Source organism: Artibeus jamaicensis, unplaced genomic scaffold (assembly GCF_021234435.1).
Source record: "Artibeus jamaicensis isolate MK-2021 breed Jamaican fruit bat unplaced genomic scaffold, CSHL_Jam_final contig_519, whole genome shotgun sequence".
Classification (NCBI taxonomy): Eukaryota; Metazoa; Chordata; class Mammalia; order Chiroptera; family Phyllostomidae; genus Artibeus; species Artibeus jamaicensis.
The window spans coordinates 3,939,954-3,965,795 of record NW_026521871.1 but is presented as its reverse complement, the minus strand read 5'-3'; the positions used below and the strand labels follow the sequence as shown (position 1 = coordinate 3,965,795).

Genomic DNA, 25,842 nt, shown 5'->3' with positions numbered 1-25,842 from the left:
CTCTATTTTGCATCTTTACTAAGTAAAACTATGGGAGAGCTAGGTCAAAGAACCTATGACTTGAAAACAGGCCTCTCGGACTTTATGATGAAATTTCTATTGGGGAATTATTTTATCTATGACTCAAAAAACTATTTACAGAATGCTTACATGCAAGGCAGTTCTAGTTGCTGAGGACATGACAGCAAATAAGAGAGACAAAAATACCTCTTCTTCAAAAACTCAAAGACACAGGTAACAGTATGTTGGAACCAGAGAAAAGGAGGATTATGGGGCTAAAAAGGGGTCAAATATGTGATGACAGAACACTTTACTTTGGGTGGTGAGCACACAGTGCAATATACAGATTATGTGTCATAGAATTTTACATGTGAAACCTATATAATTTTATTAACCAGTCACCCTAATATAGATTTATTTTATATAAATAAAAAATAAAGGTCCAAATTTTCTCCTAAAAATACTTGTTTTTAGGCCATTCATATTCTAGTGGGGGGTGCACTGGTAAAAAAAAAATAAACAAGTGATTATAAGATATGTGGAATGGTGCTGTATTGTGGAGAAAAATAAAGCAGGATAAGGAGGACGTAGAAAAGGTGGACCTGCAGTCTTACATTGGAGGTTCAAGGGATGCTTCTTTGAGGAAACAGCATCGAAAGACAAAAAACTGGGGAAGGGGCTTTCCAAGCAAAGGAAACACAAAGTGACTTAGACCCCAAGGAGAAGCTAAGTTTTATGTAGATACTTTGGGAGAAAAAGAATAAAAGATCCTTGGATTGGAGTCCTAGCTCTTTGCTTTCACCAACTCAAACTTTTAGGAAGAAAACTTTACTTCTCTGGAACTTCAATGCCTTCCTCTGTAATTAAAGACGGTACCACATAACCTACAAAATTATTCCCAGGGGGAAAAGGATGTTTGAGAACACACTTTACAGCACTAATGGATGAGTCCCAAGTGTGTGTCCTGAGGGCAATGATGAATTTAATCAAGGTTCCGCTGGCTTCAATCCATAAACTAAATAAATTATCAAGCTTGTTTCTTCTTTCCAGTGAGGATAATAGTACCTATCTCAACGGGCATAGTCGGGATTCGATGAATGACCTAACCCACGTAAACACAGCAACGGGCACACAAACGCAAGACGTGAACGATCCATATCACTATCACTATCCCTCTGGGTGTCAGAGCTACTCCCCACAGGGCCTCCTCAAAGGTGCTTTCACAGAATGTGAAGTCCATTCAAACTTGTCGGACTACTTGGAAGACTTTCTCTCACATCCACTATCTACTGTGACATTTTAGGTATTAAGAAATCAGCTTCACTCTCAGAAGCCTTTTTAACATACTCAGGTCCCATTTCAAACTGCCTTGAAATTGAGCTGCCACAACATTCAGGGTTCTTACCAGGCAACTAAGAGGCACAAAACTCACCGTTCTTAGCACGCAACAAAAAGGTCCCGCCCCCGAGCAGCACCACCTGACCTTGCGCCAGAGGGCGGCCTTTTATAACGTCGTCAATGCGCGTCACATCAAGTCGCAGCACTGAAGTGGGCGTGGCCACGCCCTGGCCCTTGCAGAGACCCAGCCTCTGCGCAGACTCAGAGCTTTTCCGGAAGAGGTCAGAGTAGGGTGCAGTCGTGAGGTTTCACAGCATCACAGCACGGATGGGTGCTTGGCTTTCCCAGGCAGCACAGGTGCCTGCATAACTGGTAGGGATGATGCTGTTCAGGGGGAAGGGCTGGGGTGATGAGGAAAGTTCACGAGTCCTCTGGATAGAAGCGGGACCTGGGGTGGTGAGAGGGCCGAAAGACTTCAGACTATGTGGATCTTGGTTTCAGTTGCGGGGTTTGTGTGAAGTGCTGATGGCAGGCGTAACAGAAAAGAAGTTACCATGGACCAACTTTCCAGGATTTCCTTGACACTGGACTGCAAACTGGGAAGAAGGCAGTGAGGACTGGCATGCAGTAATTTTAACGGAAAATCTTCTCTAACTCGATCCTTGTAGGGTGGGCCTGGGGAGGGGGAAACCTTTCGAGTGATTGCTGTCCTCGGTGCTGAATACAAGACAGTGATTCTTCGAGGAGGAAATTAGGTGAGGGCAGGGGTGGTGTTTGCAATTCCGTGGCTATAGAGCTCAATGTCTCCATCAGTGCTGGACACTTGGGCGATCCGCAATCAGTGTTACATTTCATAAAAATTAGGAAAGCCAGTACTTTGTTCCAGAAGGGAAATTCATTCCCGTCTTTTCTCCCCTAGGGCAGGCACCTTCAACTTTTGCACCCAATCAGACGATTTACCTTCAGGCTCCAATCCTAAGTTTAGAGCAACCTCTGTGTTGGACTAGGTTCTTCAGCCAAGGTGAGCTTGCCCATGTGCCGTGAAAATGGACTTCCCGAACTTCCCAAATGAGAGTCCTTAGCAGCCAGGGAGCAATGGTGCTTTTCCCCACAGTTACATATAAAAAATCACTTTCCTATTGGAAAAGAGATGGTAGAACTGGGCAGTCTTCCAATAAAGGAAAGACCGTGAATTTCCAGTTGGTTCTCATACATGTTTGCATTCCTATGTGTGTGTGTGCACATGCATGAGGGATGGTGTTCCTGTATTGGTTTACAGAGAAGATATTTTTCTTTCTATTTACTCCATAAAATGTTTACTAGTCTTAGTACCAGCTGCTTGCTTGTTTTGAATTGCTTAAGATTAAAATGTGGAAAGAAAGAGAAAAATATGAAATGTGTTGAATTTACCTGATTCACAGTATTCTTAGATGAATCTGGCATAAGAAAACTATGCATCGTAAATAAAAATGTTTTTAAATGCATTATTTCATTTTATACAGTATTATATTATCTCAAGTTTTTCTCTTCTGAAAAAACAAATGGGTTGAGGTACTAACATGATTGAATATTGTGAAGCTGAGGACATGTGGTAGAAGTAACTCTAAATGTTTTTACTATTTAGCAGAAAGCTTCTAATGCAGCTTTAACTAAAGATGACTTCCTTGTTCACTCAGGAAATTCGCCTGTCTAAAAGACATGAAGAAATGTAAGTTTCTTAAAAAAGCTAATCTAAATAAATGAATTATGCTGACTTTATTAGTGAAACATTGTGTGCACAGGAAGACTTAAAAATCTGAAAGTGTATCATTTTAATTTTCTGACACTTCAGAGATTTGGGTCTAAGGGAATGTCATTGTCCTTAAGAATAACAAAGATTGAAAGATATAATTGTGTTCTATATGTTTTGACTTTTGTTACTAATATCTAGACAATTTCACCCTTCCTCTCACCCTTTCTAGGCTACACACTAATATTTAATGGACTTCTCCAAGCCTCTTACCCTGGGCCAGCTTCGTGGGTATGTGACCTGTGCAGCCACAGGCCCTGCACTTGGTTTAATGCCCTATGTTGTACTCTTGAAATTCCTAATACTTTTTAGTAAGGGGCTTCAGATTTTTATTTTGCACTGTATTATATAGCCAGTCTTGCACTTATTTTTTGTATTGACCCTTCTCCATCTCTGACTATGGGCTCTCATGTTTTCCTTTTCTCTAATTAATCACCAGACCCTCTTCCTTGGTCTTTTAAGATACTTTATTTACAAAAATGACTGTATAAAAGTTTAGTTTTACACTCAATAACTGCCCTATGAAACAGTGTTTCTTGAGAATTTCTGCAACTACTTGGGAGATTAGACTGTTATATATTACTTATGTATTTTTTATCATCTGACATATTTACTTACTAATCATTTAAGAAGACCAGAAACTTGTAAAATGAGCTTTGTACCAGTGATAATTTTTAAAAGTATATTCTATATAACAAAGCAGTTTGATAATTCACTGACAACTTTTTACATCTTTCTTCAGCTACAGTTTTACCTTATGGTGAGTTTGCATGCATACATACACGTAGCCTCTTCACTTATCTAGGGAACCCTCATCTTCCTCTTAGAAAAAGAGGACAAAATATTTGTATTGCTTTTTCAGACATAGGAAAGTTTAGCATAATTCTAAGTGTATAACATGAGATTCAGGAGTATTAAAGTGTTACGCAGAAGGTTTTGTGCAGCAAGTTACATCGATGTATGTGTGTGTAGAGGTATATGTAAGTATGTATACAAGGAGATGTTTATTACAGTTTGAATTTTCATAAAAATTAGAATGTATATGTTTTCAACACTTTAAAACAATTTTAGAAAACCGAGGCTAAAAAAGACAGAAGTAGATACTTATAGTATATGTTAATGCAAATAAAAATAATTTTATCCAGATTTAAGTCTTATTAAACTACCTAAGTTTTTTGCTGTCTTAATAATTGGCTTACAAAATAAGTTGAAGTACAATTAAGAAATGAATACTTTATATTGGTCAAGCAATAAAGTGTCCCCTTTTAAAAAACTTTCTATATAATAATCTTCATTTTTTCTAGAGTATTGCAAAGATTAAAGTTACTTCAACAAATGAAGAGTAAATTTGGAGATAAAAACAAGGAGAAGGCATCTCAGATTCAAGCAGCTGAGGCTGCATTTAAAAGGAACCTCAGTCTTTTAAAGGTAAGTTCCCAACACTTGAGTATCAGGAATTTTTCCATCTTTGAAAAAGTTTTGAAGTGAATTTGATAATTTGATTTGTATAATGTTTTTGTTACAAGTAATAAATAGAATTAATGAAGCATCATCTCTTTTTAGACCCATGTAGTGAGATAAAAAATGAGTTCTCTTTTTTTTTAATGAGAAAAAGTGAAGTTTGTTTAAGCTAAATGTTTTCAGTCAACCAGAAATTTCAGTGACTACAGAAGGAATTTTAAGGTCATCTTTTATGCAAAAAGTAATAAATGTGAGATGTAGCTTTCAATCTTTCATCTTTTCTTTGTAAGGAGATTTTAAAATACCATAAAGTACCTATAATGTATTTACATGCAACTCAAAACAATTTAACATCATAACAACAAGAACAATTTGATTTTGCCTTGGTGGGGCCACAGTCCACAGATAGAATTCGTATGTAAGATAACAGATTTTCAAGATCCCTTTGGATGGTGATGGAGGGGGCGGTCAAAGTGTGTGATTGCGCAGGGCCTCACCATTTGGCCAATGTGCCCACTTGGAGTAAAATCATATGTGTAACATTTTTGGCTGCTTGCTATGCTTTGCTTCCAGAATTGTATGGCTTCATCCATAATTAAAACCCTAAAAGTTTGCTTCTAGTCAAGCTTCCAAGAGATCCTATGACTAAAACATTTGGTACTAAGGCTATATTATTTAAGTTATAAAGAAGTGTTTTCAGTTTTTTATTGTTAAATATTTTCATCGATAGGCATGATATAGTTATCTTCTGTCCTCACTAGAGGATAAAGGAAGAGAAAATTCAGTTATCTTCTCAGCTTCTGGCAGTTTGAGCCACAGTAATTTAAGTCACAGCCATAGTGCTACCAAAGCATTCTATATTGCCATATGTCTTACTTGCCCAATGGTGTTTGCAATATTTATTTTTAAATGGAAATATATAGGGTAATCTGGAATTTGCTGTGAAAAAGTCAGAAAATGAAGTTAGAAGGCTTGAAGTCTTGATTTCTACTTCCTGCGGCAAGTGCAGGTAATATTTGGTTAATATTTTATTAAGCAAATATTTGATGAATGCCCAGAGGGTCTTTACTATTTAGCTAGTTCTGGTTAGAAAGTGGCGACCGCAAAACAAGCATGAAGTCAGAGCTCTTCACTTCAAGTAGCTAACAGGCTTAGTTGATGTCATAAGGTTGTCACACACAAAATATGAGGCTTTTATGTGATTAAACATTAAGTTATATGGAACACTCAACACTCACATTCTAGGAGTAGCTGTAAAAAATCTTTGAGAGCTCAGATGTTCTAAGAGGTCTCAGAGAGGAAGCTAAGCTGGAGCTGTGTTTGAATAGGCAGAAGGCAAGGTGTTCTGCTGGATTGTTTCAGAAGAGCCAACAAAAGAGCCTTATTAATGTTCACAGGACCGTGAGCTAACTAGCTTGGAAAGTCACAGAAAAAAGTTGAATATGTATTGTGAGGTCTCTGAGTAAACTGAGATTTTATGTAGAGATGATACAGTACTAAAAATATTTGGACAAAAGAAAAATAAAAACTTATGTAAAAAACATAGGATATTTAGGAAAGATTCACTTGCTATTTAGATGCAAGGTCATTTCAGGAATGGAGAGATTGGGGTTAATAGAAGTATGAAGTAACTGTCATATCTAGAAGGAAAATAATGAACTATTTCATAGTCATCAGAAACCAGTGTGATATGGTATTTTTCTCCTGATTATCAAAGTAATATATGCTAATACAATTACTTTGTATTATCAATACATAATAATACAAATTAATATATCACTGCAGAAAATTTGAAGAGTGAAGATGAAATAACTTCTTTATCCTGCCTACCTAGGAACTAATATATTTTTGTGTACTTCCTTACAGCCTTTATAATAAACACTTATTGAGCACTTGTTATATCCAAGATACAGATGCTGTCTCTTCCCAATCTTTCTTTTATGTGCTTTGGATAATTATACATGCAATCTTTTATCCTGTTTTCTCTCATAGTTTTTAACTTTAGAAATAAACTTAATGGTTCTATTATATAAATTATTGTGAAAGTAAAATAAATAGGATGTGAGTGCAGAATTTTGAGTTGGGAGAGACTTTTAAAAGCATACAGATTAGATTAGATTAGATTGTTACCTGAAGATTTTCAAATTTTTTTTAGCATAGACACATTTTCAAAGAAGTAAAATAAATTAAAGTGGACAGCTTTGGATGGAAATATAGATCTCCATCCATTACTTGATCTTACTTAGAGGCTCTGGCTAATATAATAAACACTAAAACAGAATGAGGTTTAACTTTTGGACAGGAAGATGCAGCACTAACATTTTTAAGTGGTATGGTTATATACTAAGAAAAGCTAAAATTGTTTTAAAACTGGTATATTTTGAGTTGAACAAAATTAATGGATAAAAAGTGAACATCAATAGCAATACTACAGATACAGCTAGAAAATATAAGAGATCAGTTTCACATTAGCAATTAAATTATAAAACACTTGGGAATGCTCTTAACAAGGGATGTGCATGATTTGTATAAAAAATTACTGCATTTCATTGGAAGATTTATGAGAAAATTTAAGTAAAAAATATGTCTTATTCTTGAATGGGGAGTATTACTTTTCTAAAGTGAGCTGTCACAAAATTATTTTTAGATTTACAAAATTCTGGCAAAATGTGTATCAAACCCAATAAAATTTCTCTAAATGTATATTTGCAAAAATAAATTAGCAAGAATATCTAAGAATATTTTTTAAAAAGAGCAAAAAGGAAAAAGAGCCTAGTCCCATAAAACTTATTGGTAAAAGAATGAACAAGAATATAAGTAGAAGAAAACTCACAGTGAGGGTTTCATCAGTAAATATTGCAACAGATAGTGGACTTTGAAAATAGACTGTTAGTATTTAGAAAATGAAATTTATCTGCCTTTTAAAAACATAAGCTTAATTGGTCTGCATTTGTAAGAGAAACAGGATTTTGTTACCAAAAAACATTTCCATAACATAAACTGTCATCTCTCTCATCTTTATCCCCACAAAACTTAGTTTTACCCAAAAAGGGCAGTTTGAAGGTCATCTCATGAGGAGGGTGGACAAACACTCCAGAATAAGAATGAATGGGAGAATGCTCCAGCACATTAGCAATGCCCTGAGGGCTTCCATGTAGGCATGTCCTGGAACCCTTCACAGGGGAGCTGGCAATTAGAGCCTTCAACAGACTGCCTGCCACCCAGGTTGGCCAGTGACTTACGGGTCCACATCTCTTCTCTTCCCTCCTCTCATCTGTCACTTTTTCCAATTCCGTGAATAAGTTTAACGAATGTTTAAGTGTTCCTTGTACCAATGACCCTGTACCTCATGCTTTGGTATCTTGTTTCTTTCATCCCAGAAATTGCACCTCCAGCAGAATAAAAAATCAAACCCAGCCCAGCCATATCTGAGTTTACTGTATACTTTTATACGGAGATATATATCGCTGGGCCAGGAGGCAGGGGTGAGGGGGAGAGGAGATCTCAGTCCATGAGTGTTTTTGCTCCTGTTCTACCTGTCCTAGTCACGAGTCAACTCATTTATACAGACTACTGAATCTGCCATTGTGTAACATTGACACCGTCAGACACACTAGACACTTGTTAATTTTTATCAAAAATTTCAAACCTGTGTAGAAGAGGGAATAGAAGAATGTACTTCCGTGTGCTTATCACCCAGATTAAATAGTTATCAAAACATGGATAATCATGTTTCATCCATATTCCTCACCTCCCACCCTTCAGATTACTTTGAAGCTAATCTTCAATATCTCAGTGTTTCATCTGTAAATAGTGAGTATATTATCTCTATATTATTTCAGTTATCACTAAAAGATAAGGACTATGTAAAGAAAAATTGCAATATTATCAATCTAAGAAATTTAGAATAATTCCTCAAATATCCAATAAGGATTCATATTTCCCTGATTAACGGATTGACAGGAGTCATGAATCTCTAAGTCTCCCCTGCCCTTTTAATTTCTTTGTTGAAGTAATTGGATCATTGTCCTACAGAGTTTCCCAGACTCTGCATATTGCTAATTACATAGCTGAGGTATCATTTGGTATGTTCTTCTAGTTCCCAGAATCCCTATAAATAGATAAATCTAAGTTGTGCTGTGCAAAAGAAATACAATGTGAGCCACATATGTCATTTTAAATTTTTTAGTACATACTTTTAATAAAATGAAATGAAATAGATTAAATAAAATGTCATTAAAAGTAATTCCATCACAAATATAAAATATCATTTCAAATGCAATCAACTAGGTTTTTCCTTCTAGCAGCATATAGTCAAAGAATTTTTCAGACAAGCTAAGGAATTCATACTTCATCTCCTATGTACTGGGGGTCATTTTTTAAAAATCTAAGTAAGGACCTATTTAAAGTAGTTTTTAGCAAAACTGATCAATTCCATGTTCAGTATGGACTGAAGTAAAATGAGAGTTCAAGTAAGTATTCAATAAATATTTGTTGAGTAAGTGTAGTAACAAGGCCATAGCATTGGGAATGGCATGGGGACGCAGAGAAACATCCCGAAGCTCTGAACTTTTAAATGACAGGGAATGAAAAGAGTTGAAGACACGGGGTGTCTGGGGGAGTAGAATTCCCACTATTATCCGTTCAATACATTCAGTACCAAGAAGAGGAATGTAGTTTTATTAGGCTGGGAAATAAGGACTAGGAAGAAAAGTTATACCTTCCTCTACATAAATAGTAGAAGCTAGAGAAAAGACAATTTTGGAGGGGGAAAAAGTAAAAAGAGAAGGACAAATGTCACGAATCTTAAGAAAGCCCACAGTTAGGTTTATCCTAACTGAGAAACATTCTAAAAGAGAAACAAAGGAGCCAGGTAAGGAGAAAGATGAGGATTCAGAGAGGTAAGCAAAACATCTACGGAAGTGAAATACCACTTCAGGAAATACTGCTCTCGAGTGATGACCTCCTGTGGAAATGACGCAGAGGTAACAGTCAAGTTACTAACCACAAGGCCTTATTTACCAGGTCACGTGTCCCCACTGTATCTGCTTTTCAATAAGAGAAATTTAGTATGCTTATTTTCTGATTTTTAAGAAAAATGTTGCCCTGGCCAGGTGGCTAAGTTGGTTGGAGCACTGTCCCATACATTAAAAGGCTGCAGGTTCAATCCTCCATCAGGGCTCATACACAAGTTATGGGTTTGATCTCCCATCAGTGTGTGTACAGGAGGCAACTGATCGATGTCCATCTGTCTGTCTGTCTGTTTCTCTCTCTCAAAAGTCAATAAAAATATTCTCAGGTAAGGATTAAAAATTATTTTTAAAAAAGAAAAATGTTTATAATCGTGTCTATAGGTATTAGTGACACCTAGATCTACCATTAACAGTAATTTTGTAACTGTCTTTAGAAAAATGGTATAATTGGAGTTGTTATTTTATTCTATTTGGTTTATAAAATAAGAATCATTTTTCCAAGACTTTGTAAAATCTCAGTGTAATCACAGAAAAGTGATTCTCTGTCTGCTATAGTGTTGGCATCAAAAGCTTTTTAGCACATGGCTTTGATGTAAACTTCTGGGATGGGATCAACATGCTAATAGATGGGCTTTTCATCCCTAAATTGATGTTTTTCCCCTTCAAATCACCTTCCTCTAGACAGCAGGTGCATTAATAGCTGTGCAACTTTGGGGAGTCCCTTTAGGGAATTTCCTGTTTTTCCCTTTTACATTTCACACCCACCCCATGCTCCCTGCGCTGCCATCTGCTGTCTCTTTTCTCCTGTTCAGCATTGGCTTCTTCACACCCACTCCCACGCCCTTTTCCATCTCCCTCCGTCTGTCCAACAGCCCTGTACTAAGATTGCTCCAATGCTTTCTTTTTTCTCTCAAATCACAAAGCTCAAAGGAGAGATACAATTTACATGGCCTTCAACCAAGGCCTCTTGTGAACCTGACAAATACAAGCAAGCACAAGACAACATTGGTGCTGATTTGGGAGCATTAATTTAAACAGGACTCAAATGTTTCTGGGCATGGACTTCATGCCTGCATCAAGGTAGAGTCTTTCCCAGGGTATGAATTACATTTAATTACCCTTGTGTTGCTATAATCATAAGGGAAAATATACATATCTACAATTTAAGCTCCAGATTAAAGCACAGTGCTTGAATGCCATCCGCTAAATGGTATATACTACCTAGCAATAAAACTCATCATCGAGATTACCTTAGAAATCTAGTACTAAAAATCTAGAGAGTATAGTGAAAAGGTGTTGTTTTAAAGTGCTGAGGTACTTTATTGACCTTTTAAATATTAGGTATAAAATTTAAAAGTGGAATATTAGATAAATGAAGTGTGTCATTAATATATTATTTACATGATCCGGACAGACTCAGTCTCTTTACTTTTAAGGATAGTGCAGTGTGGATCTGGGTATCTGACTGTTTTTAGTATCTGAATATTTGACTGTTTTAGCCATCTGACTGTTTTTAATGATTTTAGAGCTAAGTTGGCACTCTGAACAGTTTTAGAGGAAGTTTTTTTCCTGTTTCCTTGCAAGAATTATTGACACTATTTAAAATAAGGCAGAACTTAGAAGTACCACCCCCACCTTTTATTTTAAAATAAGAAGCCCTGCACTCTCTATTTGAAACTGGTTAATTAAGCAATAATCAGTTCTCCTACGTCAGTGCCCCTACATCAGTTCAAACTGTATCCAGAGAAGAGTGGAGGGGAGAGATTTGGGATATTGATATAGCTATACATAACAGGTGCCATTTGTGCATACTATATAAATGCATTTTGTTTTTAAACGCCAATGTCTATTGCAGGACATAGAAGGAGCAGAAAAGTTTCTACAGGCCCGGATTCACCCATTTCCACCACCTGAAGTGGTTTCTCTTGAGGTGAGAATCTTAAGGAACAATGAATGGTAAAGGAAGAGACTTGATCATTGCAAATTTCATAGTGATTATGTCTGTATCTCCAAGATCAATTTATTCTTCAACTAAAATAAACAAGATGGGTCTGGTCTTTACCTGTCCACAGAGCCATCCATACTTTGTACATAGTAGGTAATAAGTATCTTGATTTAAACAAAAATTTGATCAAGTGAAAATTGTATAAAGATTTTGTGTCTTTTCACCTAGAAACAACTATCCTGTTAAACTCTTAACAGAAAATATGCACTAACTATTAAGTTGGCAATATGCCTAATCAAAGTGCTTTTCCTGTTGGCTGATGTTAAGACATAGCAAGCAGTTCAGCCCTTCACCAAAAATTCAACCAACGCTATTTAAATGCATTTTATGCAGTATAGTGTGGCTTTATCTGTTTTATTTTGCTCAGTTCAAGAACAGATTGGGAAGATGGCTGGCAAAAATAAACCAAACCATAGTTGGCATATGAATGTATTTTTGATGAAAGGGAATTTACTACATATAGAATAGTTTGATTTGATATTTTTAATGACCTTTTTCAAATACAATTTTGCTTGCTGCCTAACCAAAGATGTGAATCAACTCAAATTTAAAGGCTGAGAATTTGCCCCTCAATTTTCTGTGTCATCTAGTGTAATAAGAAAAGCCAGTGATCAAGGAGAGAAAAAATCCTGGTACAAAGTTGTGCCCTGGGCATGTCTTTTTCTTTGTTGAGTTCTCCAATACCTTACTCTGGCCCATATAGGGCCCACACAATAGGGGTTAATCCAGCCGTGAATGGTGGAGAAATTCCCAACCACAGGCCTCGGGTGGCATTTTCCTTAGCTAGTCTTGCACAGCAGGATGACCTTTATTTTCAGTATGTCAGGCTCTTTCTCAGACCACATGCATAGATGCAGAGATATGTAGAATCCCTCACCATTATCAACTTTCAGAAGTCCTGTACCTTTTCAATGATCAGAGTGAATCATTATGTGTTCTTAATGTAACTCTTTGGCTGAGTTTCCCAAAATGAGATTGATAGTGATAATGTAATACTAAATGCCCTCTTGTGATGCAAAGCTTTTGGCAGGTACTTTTCTTTGGCCTCTGTAAGGCAGTCACCCAAGAAGCCATTGAAGCTTGTATACATGATACGGTGGTGATGTTGCATGAGCTTCTGTAACTTACAGACTGCTAGAGTCAGGCCAATAATATAGCACCTCAACTTCCAAGTTATCTGAATTTTAAATGGTTAGGTAGGTAATCTTGATGTTATTTTCTCATTATACAAAAAAAGGAATAAATTAAAATTTGTTATATCAAGTGCTCTGTTAAAAGATACATTTTTTAATGTTTTCCCCATGCAATTAAGGGGGTCGATTTATCTGAAGCAGGTCATGATTAATTACTTTATTGTAACAAATTTAGTGTGGGTAATCATTTGGTATGGGATTTGGAACATTAAACAAAAACATTTAATGACTGCGGCCATAAATGATACTGGTAATAAACACAAGGTTGGCCACAAGAGGGCGTGTAAAATCACAATTAAATTCTGAAACCTGTAATTCTGCCAGGCTCTGGTTTTACTGAGAAATTTGAAAATTAACACTAGTAAGTAGCCAGATTTTTTTCTAAAATTAACATAAAATATTCTGTAAAGGAGGTGCATTCTACATATATGTGTGTGTACACACACACACACACATTCAAGTGAATAAACATTTAGACTATTAAGAAGAGCCAAGTTCAATTGCTTGATATGCTTTTTTACTTCGGGATTTTTTTTTTCCAGACTCTTTACTGGGCATCAGTAGAAGAATATATCCCCAAATGGAAACAGTTTCTTTTAGGAAGAGTACCATATCCTATTGGTGTTGAAAATCAAAATGAAGCAGAAAATGAAGCAGAAGTTAAGGCACCGCAGTAACTTCTTCACATACTGTTTTAAAAAACCTGCTTAGTAAAGCTGAATATTAAAAAATATGCAGGTCACTGCAGGAATTGTAGAAATCAAATGTATTCATGTTGTCCCATTAACTCCTCAATTGACAAAGACATGAGAATCTCCTGGCAAGTCTTGGGTTACCCCTTAGAGACCTACTACTATTTCAAGGTCATGCATTCGCTATCAAATTCATGCAAGTATTAACAACTAATATTGAAAAAAAACTTATATTGAAAGGTGTACTGCTTATTCAATAAATTGCTAAATGAATGTTGTGTGTTGTTTTTTAAAAAAATCACTTAGTCATGCTCATCTAAACAGTGAATACCAGCTGTTCTGATTTTTCATTTTGTAGAATCTTTGCTTTTCAGTTATTTTATTATGAGGGTGAGGCACAGGATCAAAGTGATTGTTTGCTCACTATTTTAGTTTCTTTTAACAAATGAAAAGACAGTCACACTTAACTGCTTTAGTATAATAATACTCTATCAGAAAATAGATTCAGAGGATTTGGTTCCTCAAAGATAAACCTCTAAAAGTTCTGTAGGAAACAACCGAAATAAAGCATTTGTTAAGTAGTCAGTTTCAGCAAGGCCCCAACTGGTTCTGAAAAAGGATACCTATTAAAACTGGAGATGGTTGTTGGATTTTGACTTGCCAACCCTGTGAGTGCGAATAACCCCTCTCTTATCTTTTTATCTTTAAACTTGCCCTTCCCTCTCCCTTCTGTTTTCATTATTTCTGAAGCAACTGCCAGTCAGAAAGCTTTGGGTCACAACCCTACACAGCTCTGAGATTCTTCAGTGCACTGCTGCTTGAACTCTCGCAAAAATTATACTTTTCTAACTATGGAGGCAGCTCCTACTGATGAGGGAATCTATGCTACGTTACAATGAAAGATTTTATATGCCAAACTGGTTTGTGTTTTTTAAAGAAGGTAATTGGAGAACTAAAAATTGAAACGTTCATTGTGCTAAGTTTCTTTAAACTATCATCTTGGAAATACCCTGTTGAGTGGGTTCTGGTGTGGATAACAATAATGTTGTTTTCATAATATGCGCTGGCAGACTAGCGTACTTCTCTACAGTTTTAACAGTTGTAATTAAGGAATAAACAGCACAGAGTGTCAGTCCGATGACAATTTCATCTATGGTGTCACAATACAAAATGTCACAAAATATTAGAACTGTTATATAACTATAAAGAGTATCAGCTTCAAGGCTGAAAGCCTTTTAAAAAGACAGAGAAAAGAAGAAAAAAGAAAACTGGCATGAAGACCAGAAAAAATTTATACCTTCTCAAGAATGTTCTGTCATGAAAATAAATTGATAATTTTTTCCTGTTACATTACAGTTTGGTTTCTAGCCATCCAGTTGATTTAGCAGGAGAATGCAGTGCTTTTTAGCAGCTTTGAATTGGTAAACAGATTTAGATGTAGTAGAAAGGAACATGAGGAAGTTTTTTTTTTTTAACATCCAATCTTTCCCAGCATATGCACATAAGAAGGTGAATGAAGCAATGTGAAACTTATTTCTCTGTAGTCAAGTGAAAAAAAGGCTAAACATTTGTTGAGATGGTAAAATATTGTGTCAAGCAAGTAGGCACATTCCAAAATTAAACAGTGGTTGATATGTTAACGTCCTCAAATATTTGAGCGTACACTTCCTTTGAGTTCTGTAAATTAAATCACCAGTAGGTTAGATTAAAATACAAAATGAATAGCAATTTAACCATCTCAAAAAAGGTTCAGGATTTTTTTCTTCCCTAACCTAACTTGCTAAATAGTTTTTTAAAGAAAATGGAGACAATTGTCCTTGAACAACAATAAAAAACAAAATAAAATAAAGAATGCTTAAGTTTAACATTCTCTGGGTTAGGATTTAGGGCAAAAGGGAAGGTTTTTCTAGGTTTCAGCTGTAGCATTTCTCCCATTTCTAGTTAATACCTTAAAAACTCCCAGAGATGACTTTATTCCTGGCCCCCACAGAGCTTTCTCCACCCTCCCCATTGTATAGACTGGAACAGATTGCACCACACGGATATGTGTGTGTGTGTAATTTCCACAGGGACATGGATACCCCACCAAAAGTCTTTATATGGAATATATTCCTTGTGGCATATTAGCTTTACATAGGAATTTCCAAATATTGTTTTTCTTGAGGAGAGGCAAAATACCATGCCTAATATATATTTTTGAACACAATTAGTAGTAATCAGAGGAAAAAAGAAATACCATCTACTCCCACCTTCCCACCTCTGATTTAGTCCTCTTGCCATATGCTACATTGTACCTGCTATTTATCCTTCGTGAAAACTATGAATCCATAATTTTTTTAGAAAAATCGGGTTTTCGAAATAAGGGCCGTTTCAAGAATTTGTTTCTGCAGCCTTACTTGGATTATTGCAAATCTATAAATAGTCAAAGCTCATTTTCTGCTGAAATACTTCTAGTATATGAAATTATTAAGCTGTAAAATGCTAAGCATCAGAAAGAGCTGCAGTTTTTTTTCCAAACTTCAAAAATTAAATTTTGAAGTACTAAGGAAAAAGCCTAATATTGTGGAAACCAGACCTCTGGTCTTCCCCGTGCATAAGGAGCAGTGCGAATGAAATACAAGGCAAAGCAAAACACTTTTTCTTTGCATTGCGTACAAGGTGTTTTAACTGGTTACCTTAAGACTTAGATGAGAATACAAACCTTTTACTTTCTTTACAATTTTGTCTTCTCTGCCTCATTCTCCCTTTCTATCAGACAAGAAAATAATAATAAGGTGGATACGTGGAGATATTTTTTAATCAAAATAAACTTATCTGGAGATTATTTTAGCACTTCTGAGATCATTGGAAACAGACTAAGGATAAGGTGAGGCTGGGGTATATGGAAAACCAGAGCTTGCAATCACCATTTTTGGGTAAGAAGAAGATATTAGGTATGAAACCACTGTCAGTAGAAAATTTGATGCATAAGGCCATGAATTTGACCTATCTACAAAATATTTTATTTTCCTTCCTTACTCTCCTAATGTCTTTTTACTCTAAGCCAGTTCACATGCTTTTGTGTTATATTTTAAGTCTGTTATTTGAAACAATGTTTTAAATTCCCTGAAGAGTTTCTTCCCCCTTTTTAAGAGTTGCCCAAATATAATAGTTACCATGGCTTAAATGACACTTTATTTCAATAGTCTGTTTTGACCTCTTCCACTTTAATTAGGTTGCTGACCAAAATCTACACTTCAGAGAAGGCAAAAAGTACATAGTGAGTTCAAAAAGGAAAAGAAAAAGAAAAAAAATGTAGAAAATACAGAGAAGGGAAAGAGGGAAAAAATGAACTTTTTGAGAGCTTGGAGTTGGAACAAAAGTCTTTGTCTCTCTGTCTCCCTGTCCTCTCTGTCTCTGTCTGTCTGTCTGTCTCTCTCACTGGTGGTGGTTTTGTTTCTGTTATAATTTAGCAGTTAATTTGTCCTCATAGGAAATTTAATTCCCTATTGCTCATAAAAAGGACGTTTAGCGTTTTCTGGGGCAAACATGGGGACGTATCAAACTTCAGCAATTAAGCAGAGGATTGACTGGTGGGATGGACACCTGGCATTGTGATCCCCCTATCTGACTAGAACTGAAATTATATCCTTACTAAAGCCCAAGATGAGGAAAATGACTACAACAAAGACAGAGACTAAAAAATGCTTCCAGACATCATCTCACCTCTCAGAGTCAAGTTTTCTTGCTTCCAAGAAAATGGACCACGTTCCCTACCTTATAATAATGTTTTAAAGTTCTTGCTATTTTAAGAACTCTTAATTTGTGTTTCAGACAAATACTGAGACTCAGCTAAAGTAGTGTCTAGATTGACTACGATACAAATTAATAGTGAATTGAGGGGAAAGAGTGAAGTGTTCTTATTTTAAAAAGTGATAACTGAGTTTTTTTTCTATCTTTTTTTATAATAATTGGGTCATTTAACCTTCACTGTTAGGATCAAAGTGTTCTTTATTATTCCATCCTAAGTCTAGGTCATCAAAGTACGAGTTTAATGTTTTGTACAGTTTTACTCTGGGGACAACACGGTCAAATTAAAGGGAGACAGAATTCTATTTTCTGTAGTCCATCTCTATCTTTTTACATCTCCCAATACAACATAATTATTTTTCATACCTTGCCTCCAACTATTTATAAGCTCTATAACACTTATCAACATACCATTGTAGTAGACTGCTCTACCAGAAAAAGAAATACTCAGATGTTCAAAAGAAGCAAAATCTAAAGCCTTTTAAAATGTCCAGGAAACAAAGAGGTGGATAACATTCAAGCATCATTCATTCATTCAGTAGGTCTTACTGACTGCCCAGTCTGTAGCAGGACCAGTTCTAAGCACCAAGAATAGAGCAGTAAACAAAACACCCCCGCAAAAAAAAAAAAAAAAAAAAATCCGGTTCCAGTGGTATTTATATTTTGAAGAGGGCAGTGGGTGGAGGGGGTTGAGAAACTATTCAAGTAATCAAATATTATGAAAGGTAATATTTGATATATTAAATGGTGACAAGGTCTATTATAGTATGAATATCTAAAGTGTTTTCTTAGTGCAAAAAAACAAAGCAGTTTTTGTAGTTTCTCAGAAAATATGACTAAAACAAAGAGGCTTTTGCCCTATTCAAAGCTCTTGAGTGGGGGCTTTCCAGTGAAGCAACACTTTCTCTGCTATTATCAGATTGGCCAAGACGTCTGTTTAGTTTTTTCCCTAAAATAAGAGACGTATTTTTTCATCTTCACCAATAATTTTATTGATTTGAATATTTTTGGGAATGTTGGCTATTTCCCATGTGTTATAATGTTGATTGTTCTCAATAATGTCTCAGTTTGACTCTTATCACCTTCAACTGGTCTGCTTGATTATAGAGCATCTTCGGGGGAGAAATCTCCAGCCAGGAACTTCACAAACCACTTTTGATACATTTGATCAGCCACAGCACCTTCTCAACACACTGCACAGTATCTTTCTTTTGCATTTCAGTTGCATTTTTACCTTTCTTGAAATAATAAAGCATAATATGCCAAAAATGTTGCTTATTTTCTTCCACCCTCAGTATTAAAATAGCTACTCAAAAATTCACCAATTTTGATAACTTTGTGTTAAATGCATGCTGATATGACAGCTGTCACAATACAACCTGACTGAATTGTTTCAAAAGAAGTTAAAGACAACTAAGCATTACTAGAGCCAGCCTGCAGAAAAACAAACATTTTGGCCCACCAAATAATTTGTGCACTGTATAAGTTTAATGAATAGGTTTATGATAATGAAAAAACAAATCCTCACTATTTCAACAGATACTTGTACATCAACACTCATATCAGCATTAATCGTGATAGCCAAGAGGTAGAAACAACCCGGTTGAATACGTAAACAAAATGTGTACCTAAGACAGCAAAGATAGTGATGCTTCCATCAGACAAACTACACTTTAAGCAAAAAACAGTTACAAGAGACAAGGTCATTATCTAATGATAAAGGGTTGATTCATCAAAAACATAACCACAAATTTTATATATATTATACATATACCGAATATCAGAGCACCTAAATATATTGAGCAAGTATTAACATATCTGAAGGGAGAAATAGAAAACAATACAAGGATAGTAAGGGACTTCAATACCCCAGTTTCAGCAATGAATAGATCATCCAGGCAGGACATTAACAAGGAAACAATGGTTTTGAGTCATGTAGTATACCAATTAAACCTAACATATTTAAAGAACATTCCACCAAGAGCAGCAGGATTCACATTCTTCTAAATACACACAGAAGAATCTCTAGGATAGATCATATGCTAGACCACAAAATAAATCTTAACAGATTTAAAAGTTGAAGTCTTATCAAGTATCTTTTCTAAACACAATGGAAGGAAACTAGAAATCAACAAGAGAAAAGCTACAAAATTTACAAACGTGTGGAAACTGAACAACACACTCCCAAACAACCTGATGGGTCAAAAAAGAAATCAAAAAGCATCTTGAAACAAATGAAAATAGACGTTATGTACCCACAACTATGGGATGCTGCAAAAGCAGTTCTCAGTGAAACAGTTACAGGCTCCCCCACTGTCCAAAAGTACAATGTTCCTATGAACCCTTTCAGAAACTGAAATGGCTTCAAGGGGAGAATATCCACTGCTTTCCAAAAGTTTGAGTTATGTCACTTCACTTTTACAAAAGATCTACATTAATACCTGTTTTTGTTAACTGAAAGATCCAAAGAAGATTTTTGCTTTTACAAAAAAACAAAACACCCATTACTGTTTTAATGTAGGTCGTTCATAAAAGTGAAATGGTACAATGCAAACTTTCAGAAAATGGGGGATTTGCAGCTAGTGATAAATGCTTATATTAAGAAAATAAAAAGATCTCAAATAACATAACTTTATGCCTCAAGGAATTGCTAATTTAAGAAGAAAAAACTAAGCCCAAAGTTAGCAGAAGGAAGAAAATAACAAAGACCAGAACAAAAATAAATTGGAGGCCAGAAAAACAATAAGAAAGAACAAAACCAAGAGCTGATTTTTAATCAAAAGACAAACAAAACTGACAACTGTTAGCTAGACTAAGATAAAAGGAGAAAAGACCTAAATAAGTGAATGAGGAGACATTACAACTGATATCACAAAAATCTATAGGATCATAAAAGATTACTATGAACAATTATAACCAATAAGTTGTAAAACTAGAAGAAATGGATAAATTCCTAGATACATACAACCTACCAACACTGAATCATACAGAAATAGGCAATCTGAACGGACCAGTAATCAGTAAGGAAAGTGAATCTCTAGTCAAAATTCTCCCAACACAAAAAAATCCCAGGACCAGATGGCTTCACTGGTGAAATCTACCACACATTAGAGACTAATTAACATCAATCCTTCTCAAACTCCTTTTAAAAATCTAAAGTCATTTTATGAGGCCAACATCACCATGATACCAGAGCCAGATAAGGGCACACACAGACACCAAAAAACCTACAGACCACTAACTCTGATTAATATAGATGCAAAAATTCTCAATAAAATATTAGCAAACTGAATTTAATAACACATTAAAAGAATCATACACCATAACCAAGGGGGATTTATCAATGGGACACTAGAATGATTCAACATACACAAATCAATAAATATGAAGCACCACATTACTAGCATGAAAGATAAAAAATCATGTATTAGAGCTGGCCAAGAGGGAGGCATAGATGGAAACACTGTGCCTCCTCGCACAACCAAGCTTAAAGACAATAAAGTTTTAGTAACAAAAAAGCAACCAAAATACAGAAAGTTGAACTGTACGGAAGTCTGACAACAACGAACCATTCATCCAGACCAGTAAGAGGGGTGGAGTCAGCAGGTGGTGGTGCAGGTCATACAGGAAAAAGCAGCTGGACCGACCCAGGCACACAGGTGGCAGTTGGCAGATCCCAGGCGTGGGGTGGCAACAGGTAAATCCAGTTGGGGTGCAAGGTGGCTGACTGACCATTTATCCACACGCAGATAAACCAGGAAAAAAAAAATGAGCAGTGAGACAAACTGCACAAACTAGGGCCCCTGTGCCAGGAATTAAAGCCTAAAAGCATCAATTAGAAAAACTTCCAAGGTCGAGGTTCGGGGAGAAGCTCCCAGGCTCAGAGAGAGTTCGTTGGAGAGACCCACTGGGTCCTGGAGGGTGCACAAGCCCACACACCTGGGAACCAGCACCAGAAGGGCCCAATTTGCTTGCAGGAAGGAGCAGAAGGGACCAAAATCCGAGAGTAGAACAGGCGCCATTGCCCCTCTCTGACCCTGCCCCCACATACAACCTCACAACCCAGCGACCTGGGTTGCTCCACCCTGGTGAACACCTAAGGCTCTGCCCCTCATACATAACAGGGGCAAACAGACCAAAACATTATGGCTCAAGAACAACTCAAAGCCCCAGAGCCAATACTTCTAAGTGACCAAGAGATAGCCAACCCAATAGATGCACAGTTCAAAACACTGGTGATCAGGATGCTCACAGAACTGGTTGATTTTAGTCACAAAATAGATGAAAAAATGAAGCCTACGCTAAGTGAAATGGAAGAAAATGCACAGGGAACCAATAGTGATGGGAAGAAAAATGGGACTCAGATCAAGGGAGTGGACCAGAAGGAAGAAAAAAATGACCAAACAGAAAAGGATGAAGAAACAAGAATTCAAAAAAATGAGGAGAGGCTTAGGAACCTCCAGGACATCTTTAAACATTCCAACATCAGAATTATAGGGGTACCAAAAGGGGAAGAGAAACAGTAACAAGTGGAAAAGTTATTTGAACAAATAATAAAGGAGAATTTCCCCAATCTGGCAAAGGAAATAGATTTCTAGGAAATCCAGGAAGCTCAGAGAGTCCCAAAGAAGTTGGACCCAAGAAGGAACACACCAAGGCACATCATAATTACATTAGCCAAGATTAAAATGAAAGAGAGAATCCTAGAAGCAGCAAGAGATAAGGGGACAGTCACCTACAAAGGAGTTCCCATCAGAATGTCAGCGGATTTCTCAAAAGAGACCTTACAGGCAAGAAGGGGCTGGAAAGAAGTATTCCAAGTCACGAAAGGTAAGGACCTACAACCAAGATTGCTCTACCTAGCAAAGCTTTCATTTAGAATGGAAGGGCAGATAAAGTGCTTCTCAGATAAGGTCAAATTCAAGGAGTTCATCATCACCAAGCCCTTATTATATGACATGTTAAAGGGACTTATCTAAGAAAAAGAAGATAAAAAAGATGAACAGTGAAAGGACAGCAAACTCACAGTTATTAACAACCGCATATAAAACAAAAGCAAACTAAGAGGACAGCTAGATCAGGAACGGTACCATAGAAATGGAAATCATATGGAGGGTTAGCAACAGGGGAGTGGGAGGAAGAGAAGGGGGGAGAAGGTACAAAAAATAAGTAGCATAGACGGTAGGTAGAAAATAGATGGGGGGCAAGAATAGTATGGGAAATACAGAATCTAAAGAACTTGTGATACATGGACATAAACTAAAGGGGAGGAATGCTAGGGGAAGGGGTGTGCAGGGTGGAGGGGAATGAAGAGGGGAAATGGGACAACTGTAATGGCATAATCAATAAAATATATTAAAAATTATGTATTATCTCAATAGATTCAGAAAAAGCATTTTACTAAATACAACATCTTTTCATGCTAAAAATAACTCTCAACAAATTTGGTATAGAAGGAACACAACTTCAACATAATAAAGGTCACATATGACAAACCCGCAGCTAACATTACATTCAATGGTGAAAGACTGAAAAGTTTTCCTTTAGATCAGAAGACAACCATGTGCACTCCCACCTCTCTTATTCAACATAGTACTGGAAGTCCTAGCTGGAACAAGTAGAAAAAACAAAGAAGTAAATGGCATTCAAATTGGAAAGGAAGAAGTAAAATTGTCATTATCTGTAGATGATATGACCTATATAGAGAAAATCCTAAAGAAACCCCCAAAATCTCCTTGAAGTAATCAATGAATTCAGTAAAATCCAGGTACAGAATCAACCATTGGAAATCAGTTGCATTTCTACCTATTAACCATGAAATACCTGTAAAAGAGATAAAGAAAATTATTTCATTCACAATAGGACCCAAACAATAAAATATTTAGCAATAAATTTAACAATGAAAGTCAAAGATCTGAACAATAAAAACTCCAAGACTTGGATGAAAGTAATTGAAAACACAAACAAATGCAAAGATGCCTCATGTTCATGATCAGAAAAATATAATTAAAATGTCCATAACATCCAAAGCCATCTATAGATTTAATGCAATCTCTATCAAAATCCAAAAAGCATTTTTCACAAAATTATTTAGAAAAAAAACCCTAAACTTTGGAAGCACAAAAGATCCCCCCACACACAGCCAAAGCAACCTGATGAGAAAAATGCAAAACCAGAGGCATCACATTTTCCAATTTCAAACTATACTATGAAGCTATACTAAAACAGCATAGTGCCCTGGCTGGTGTAGCTCAGTGAATTGAGGGCGGGCCTGCGAAACACACGATCGAGGTTCGATTCCCAGTCAGAGCACATGCCTGGGTTGCAGGCCAGTTCCCAGCAGGGGACTCACGAGAGGCAACCACACATAGATATTTCTCTCCTTCTCTCCTTCCCTTCCTAAAGATAAATAAATAAAATCTTAAAAAAAAAAAAACAGCATAGTACTGGCACAAAAATAGACCCATAATCCAGTGCAACAGAACCGAGGGCCAAGAAATAAACCCCTGCATACACCGTCACCTAATGTTTGACAAAGTAGCCAAGAATATTCAATAGGGGAAGGACAGTCTCCAACAAATGGTGTTGGGGAGACTGGATAACCACATGCAGAAAAGCAAAATGGGGCCTCAATATGACACTACTCACAAAAATTAACTCAAAATGATTATGACAAAGACTTAATCACAAGACCTGACACGGTAAAACTCCTAAAAGAAAACATAGGAAAAAATTTCCTTGACATTAGTCTTGACAATGATTTTTTTTAGATATAACACCAAAAGCACAAAAAGCAAAAGTAAAAATTATTAAGTGCTACTATATCAAACTAAAAAGTTTCTACATAGAAGTAAGAAAAAATCAACAAGACAAAAGGGCAACAGACAGAATAGGAAAAATATTTGTAAACCATATATCAAATGATGGGTTAATATACAAAATATATAAATAACTCATACAACTCCATAATAACAACCATAAAAAACCATAAATAATCCTATTTAAAAAATGGGCAGAGGCACTAAATAGACATTTTCCCAAAGGATATATCCCTATGGACAATGGGTATATCAAAAAGTATTTAACATCACTAATCATCAGGAAAACAAAAATCAAAATAGGTATCACATAACAGACAAGAGACAATAACTGTCGAGTGGGCATAATGTGGAGAAAAAAAACCTTGTATGTTGTTGGTGGGAATGTAAGTGTTCAGCCACTATGGAAAACAGTGTGGAGTTTCCCCCCTGCCGCCACCCCAATTACAGCTACCATATGCGTGATCTAGTAATTCCATTACTGAATACATGCAAAGTCCGTTCAGAAGGTATCCAGCCATATAATATGAAACATAGAGACGTTTATTGAAGAAGACACAAGATACAAGAAACATTGTGCATAGGGCAATGACACCTTGGTCCCCTTCAAAGTAGGCACCTTGTGACCTCACACAGTTCTCCAATCGCCATCGGCTGTTTCCTGAATCTCATCGACTGAAATCTCTTCCCTGTCAAAGGGTATTTTCAGTTTTAAGAAAAGCCAGAAGTCTCAGGGTGCCAAATCTGGGCTGTGGGGGGGCTGAGTCACCTGGGTGACTTAATGTTTCACACACAAAAAAATTCTGCATGAGATGTGATGCATGAATAGGCACACTGTCAGAATCAAGGTGGCAATTACCAGTTGCCCATACCTGTGGCCTTCTAAATCATCCAAATAGTTTCCATGAAGGAATTTTCAAGCTTCACATAAAGTTGGATGCAGATTCGTTGCTCTGCTTAGTCATTTGGAATGTGACAACCACACAGTACATGTGCTCACTCAACAATGTCTACCACCTCCACTGACTAATACAGTGGAGTCGTCATCATCCGTGCGTGTGCATTCCAGTCCACTCTCCTTGGTTGCCAGCTTACATCAATGTTGCGTAAACCATTCTCATTATATTAATAATGGCTGGACTTTTTCTGGACAGAACTCACATTGCAAAGATATTTGTACTCCCATGTTTACTGTAGCATTATTTCCAATAGACAAGATATGGAAATAACCCAAATACCCATCGACAGATAAATGGATTAAAAAATGTGGTATATCTCTATATGTATATACAGAATAGAATATTATTAACCATTAGAAAGAAGAAAATCCTGCATTTGTGACAATGTGAATGGACCTTGAGGGTATTGTGTTTAGTATGATAAGCCAGATCAGGGAATCCAAATAGTGCATAGTACCACTTATATATGGAACATAAAAAAGCCAAACTCATCGAAACAGTAGAATGGTGGTTACAAGGGCCTGGGGGGATATTCTTAGAGGGTACAAACTTGCCACTGGAAAATAAATTCTGGAGATCTAATTCATATTACAGTGATTACATTAAACAATTACATGCTTCAATATTGCTGAGAGACTAGATCTTAAATATTCTCACATCAAAAAAGCAATGAAGTTAGTTCCAGCCAAGATGGAGGCATAGGTAGAAACCCTTTGCTTCCTTGCACAACCAAAAGGAGGATAACAACCAACGTAAAATCAATGAACAATCAGAAGTGTCAGAAAATCAAACAACCAGGTTCCTGTGTGGCACCACAACAACCAA

General features: G+C 36.4%; 1 protein-coding gene across 16 annotated transcripts; it reads left to right on the top strand.

The window, feature by feature from the left end:
* The first annotated feature begins 1,594 nt into the window (after positions 1 to 1,594).
* CUNH3orf14 (chromosome unknown C3orf14 homolog) lies at positions 1,595 to 13,724 on the top strand. 16 transcript variants are annotated; one of them, XM_037163398.2, is made up of 7 exons: positions 1,595 to 1,710; positions 2,007 to 2,093; positions 3,015 to 3,046; positions 3,300 to 3,358; positions 4,432 to 4,555; positions 11,417 to 11,491; positions 13,302 to 13,724. In XM_037163398.2, the coding sequence occupies exons 4-7, from the start codon at positions 3,318 to 3,320 to the stop codon at positions 13,434 to 13,436; spliced, it is 375 nt and encodes a 124-aa protein (XP_037019293.1). In that variant the 5' UTR covers positions 1,595 to 1,710; positions 2,007 to 2,093; positions 3,015 to 3,046; positions 3,300 to 3,317; the 3' UTR covers positions 13,437 to 13,724. The 16 variants fall into 16 exon arrangements, with proteins under 16 accessions (XP_037019293.1, XP_037019283.1, XP_037019280.1 ...); XM_037163388.2 differs by lacking the exon at positions 3,300 to 3,358 and adding an exon at positions 2,258 to 2,359 and having other exon boundaries at positions 2,963 to 3,046; XM_037163385.2 differs by lacking the exons at positions 2,007 to 2,093; positions 3,300 to 3,358 and adding exons at positions 1,840 to 1,948; positions 2,258 to 2,359 and having other exon boundaries at positions 2,963 to 3,046.
* The last annotated feature ends 12,118 nt before the right edge of the window (positions 13,725 to 25,842 follow it).

What these genes read in the sequence shown, in the direction of transcription:
- CUNH3orf14 (XM_037163383.2), top strand. Translation starts at nt 1,666, where the DNA reads ATGGGTGCTTGGCTTTCCCAGGCAGCACAG. An exon ending in GGCTTTCCCAGGCAGCACAG is followed by an intron (nt 1,696 to 3,014) that starts GTGCCTGCATAA and finishes TTGTTCACTCAG; the next exon opens with GAAATTCGCCTGTCTAAAAG. An exon ending in CTGAAGTGGTTTCTCTTGAG is followed by an intron (nt 11,492 to 13,301) that starts GTGAGAATCTTA and finishes TTTTTTTTCCAG; the next exon opens with ACTCTTTACTGGGCATCAGT.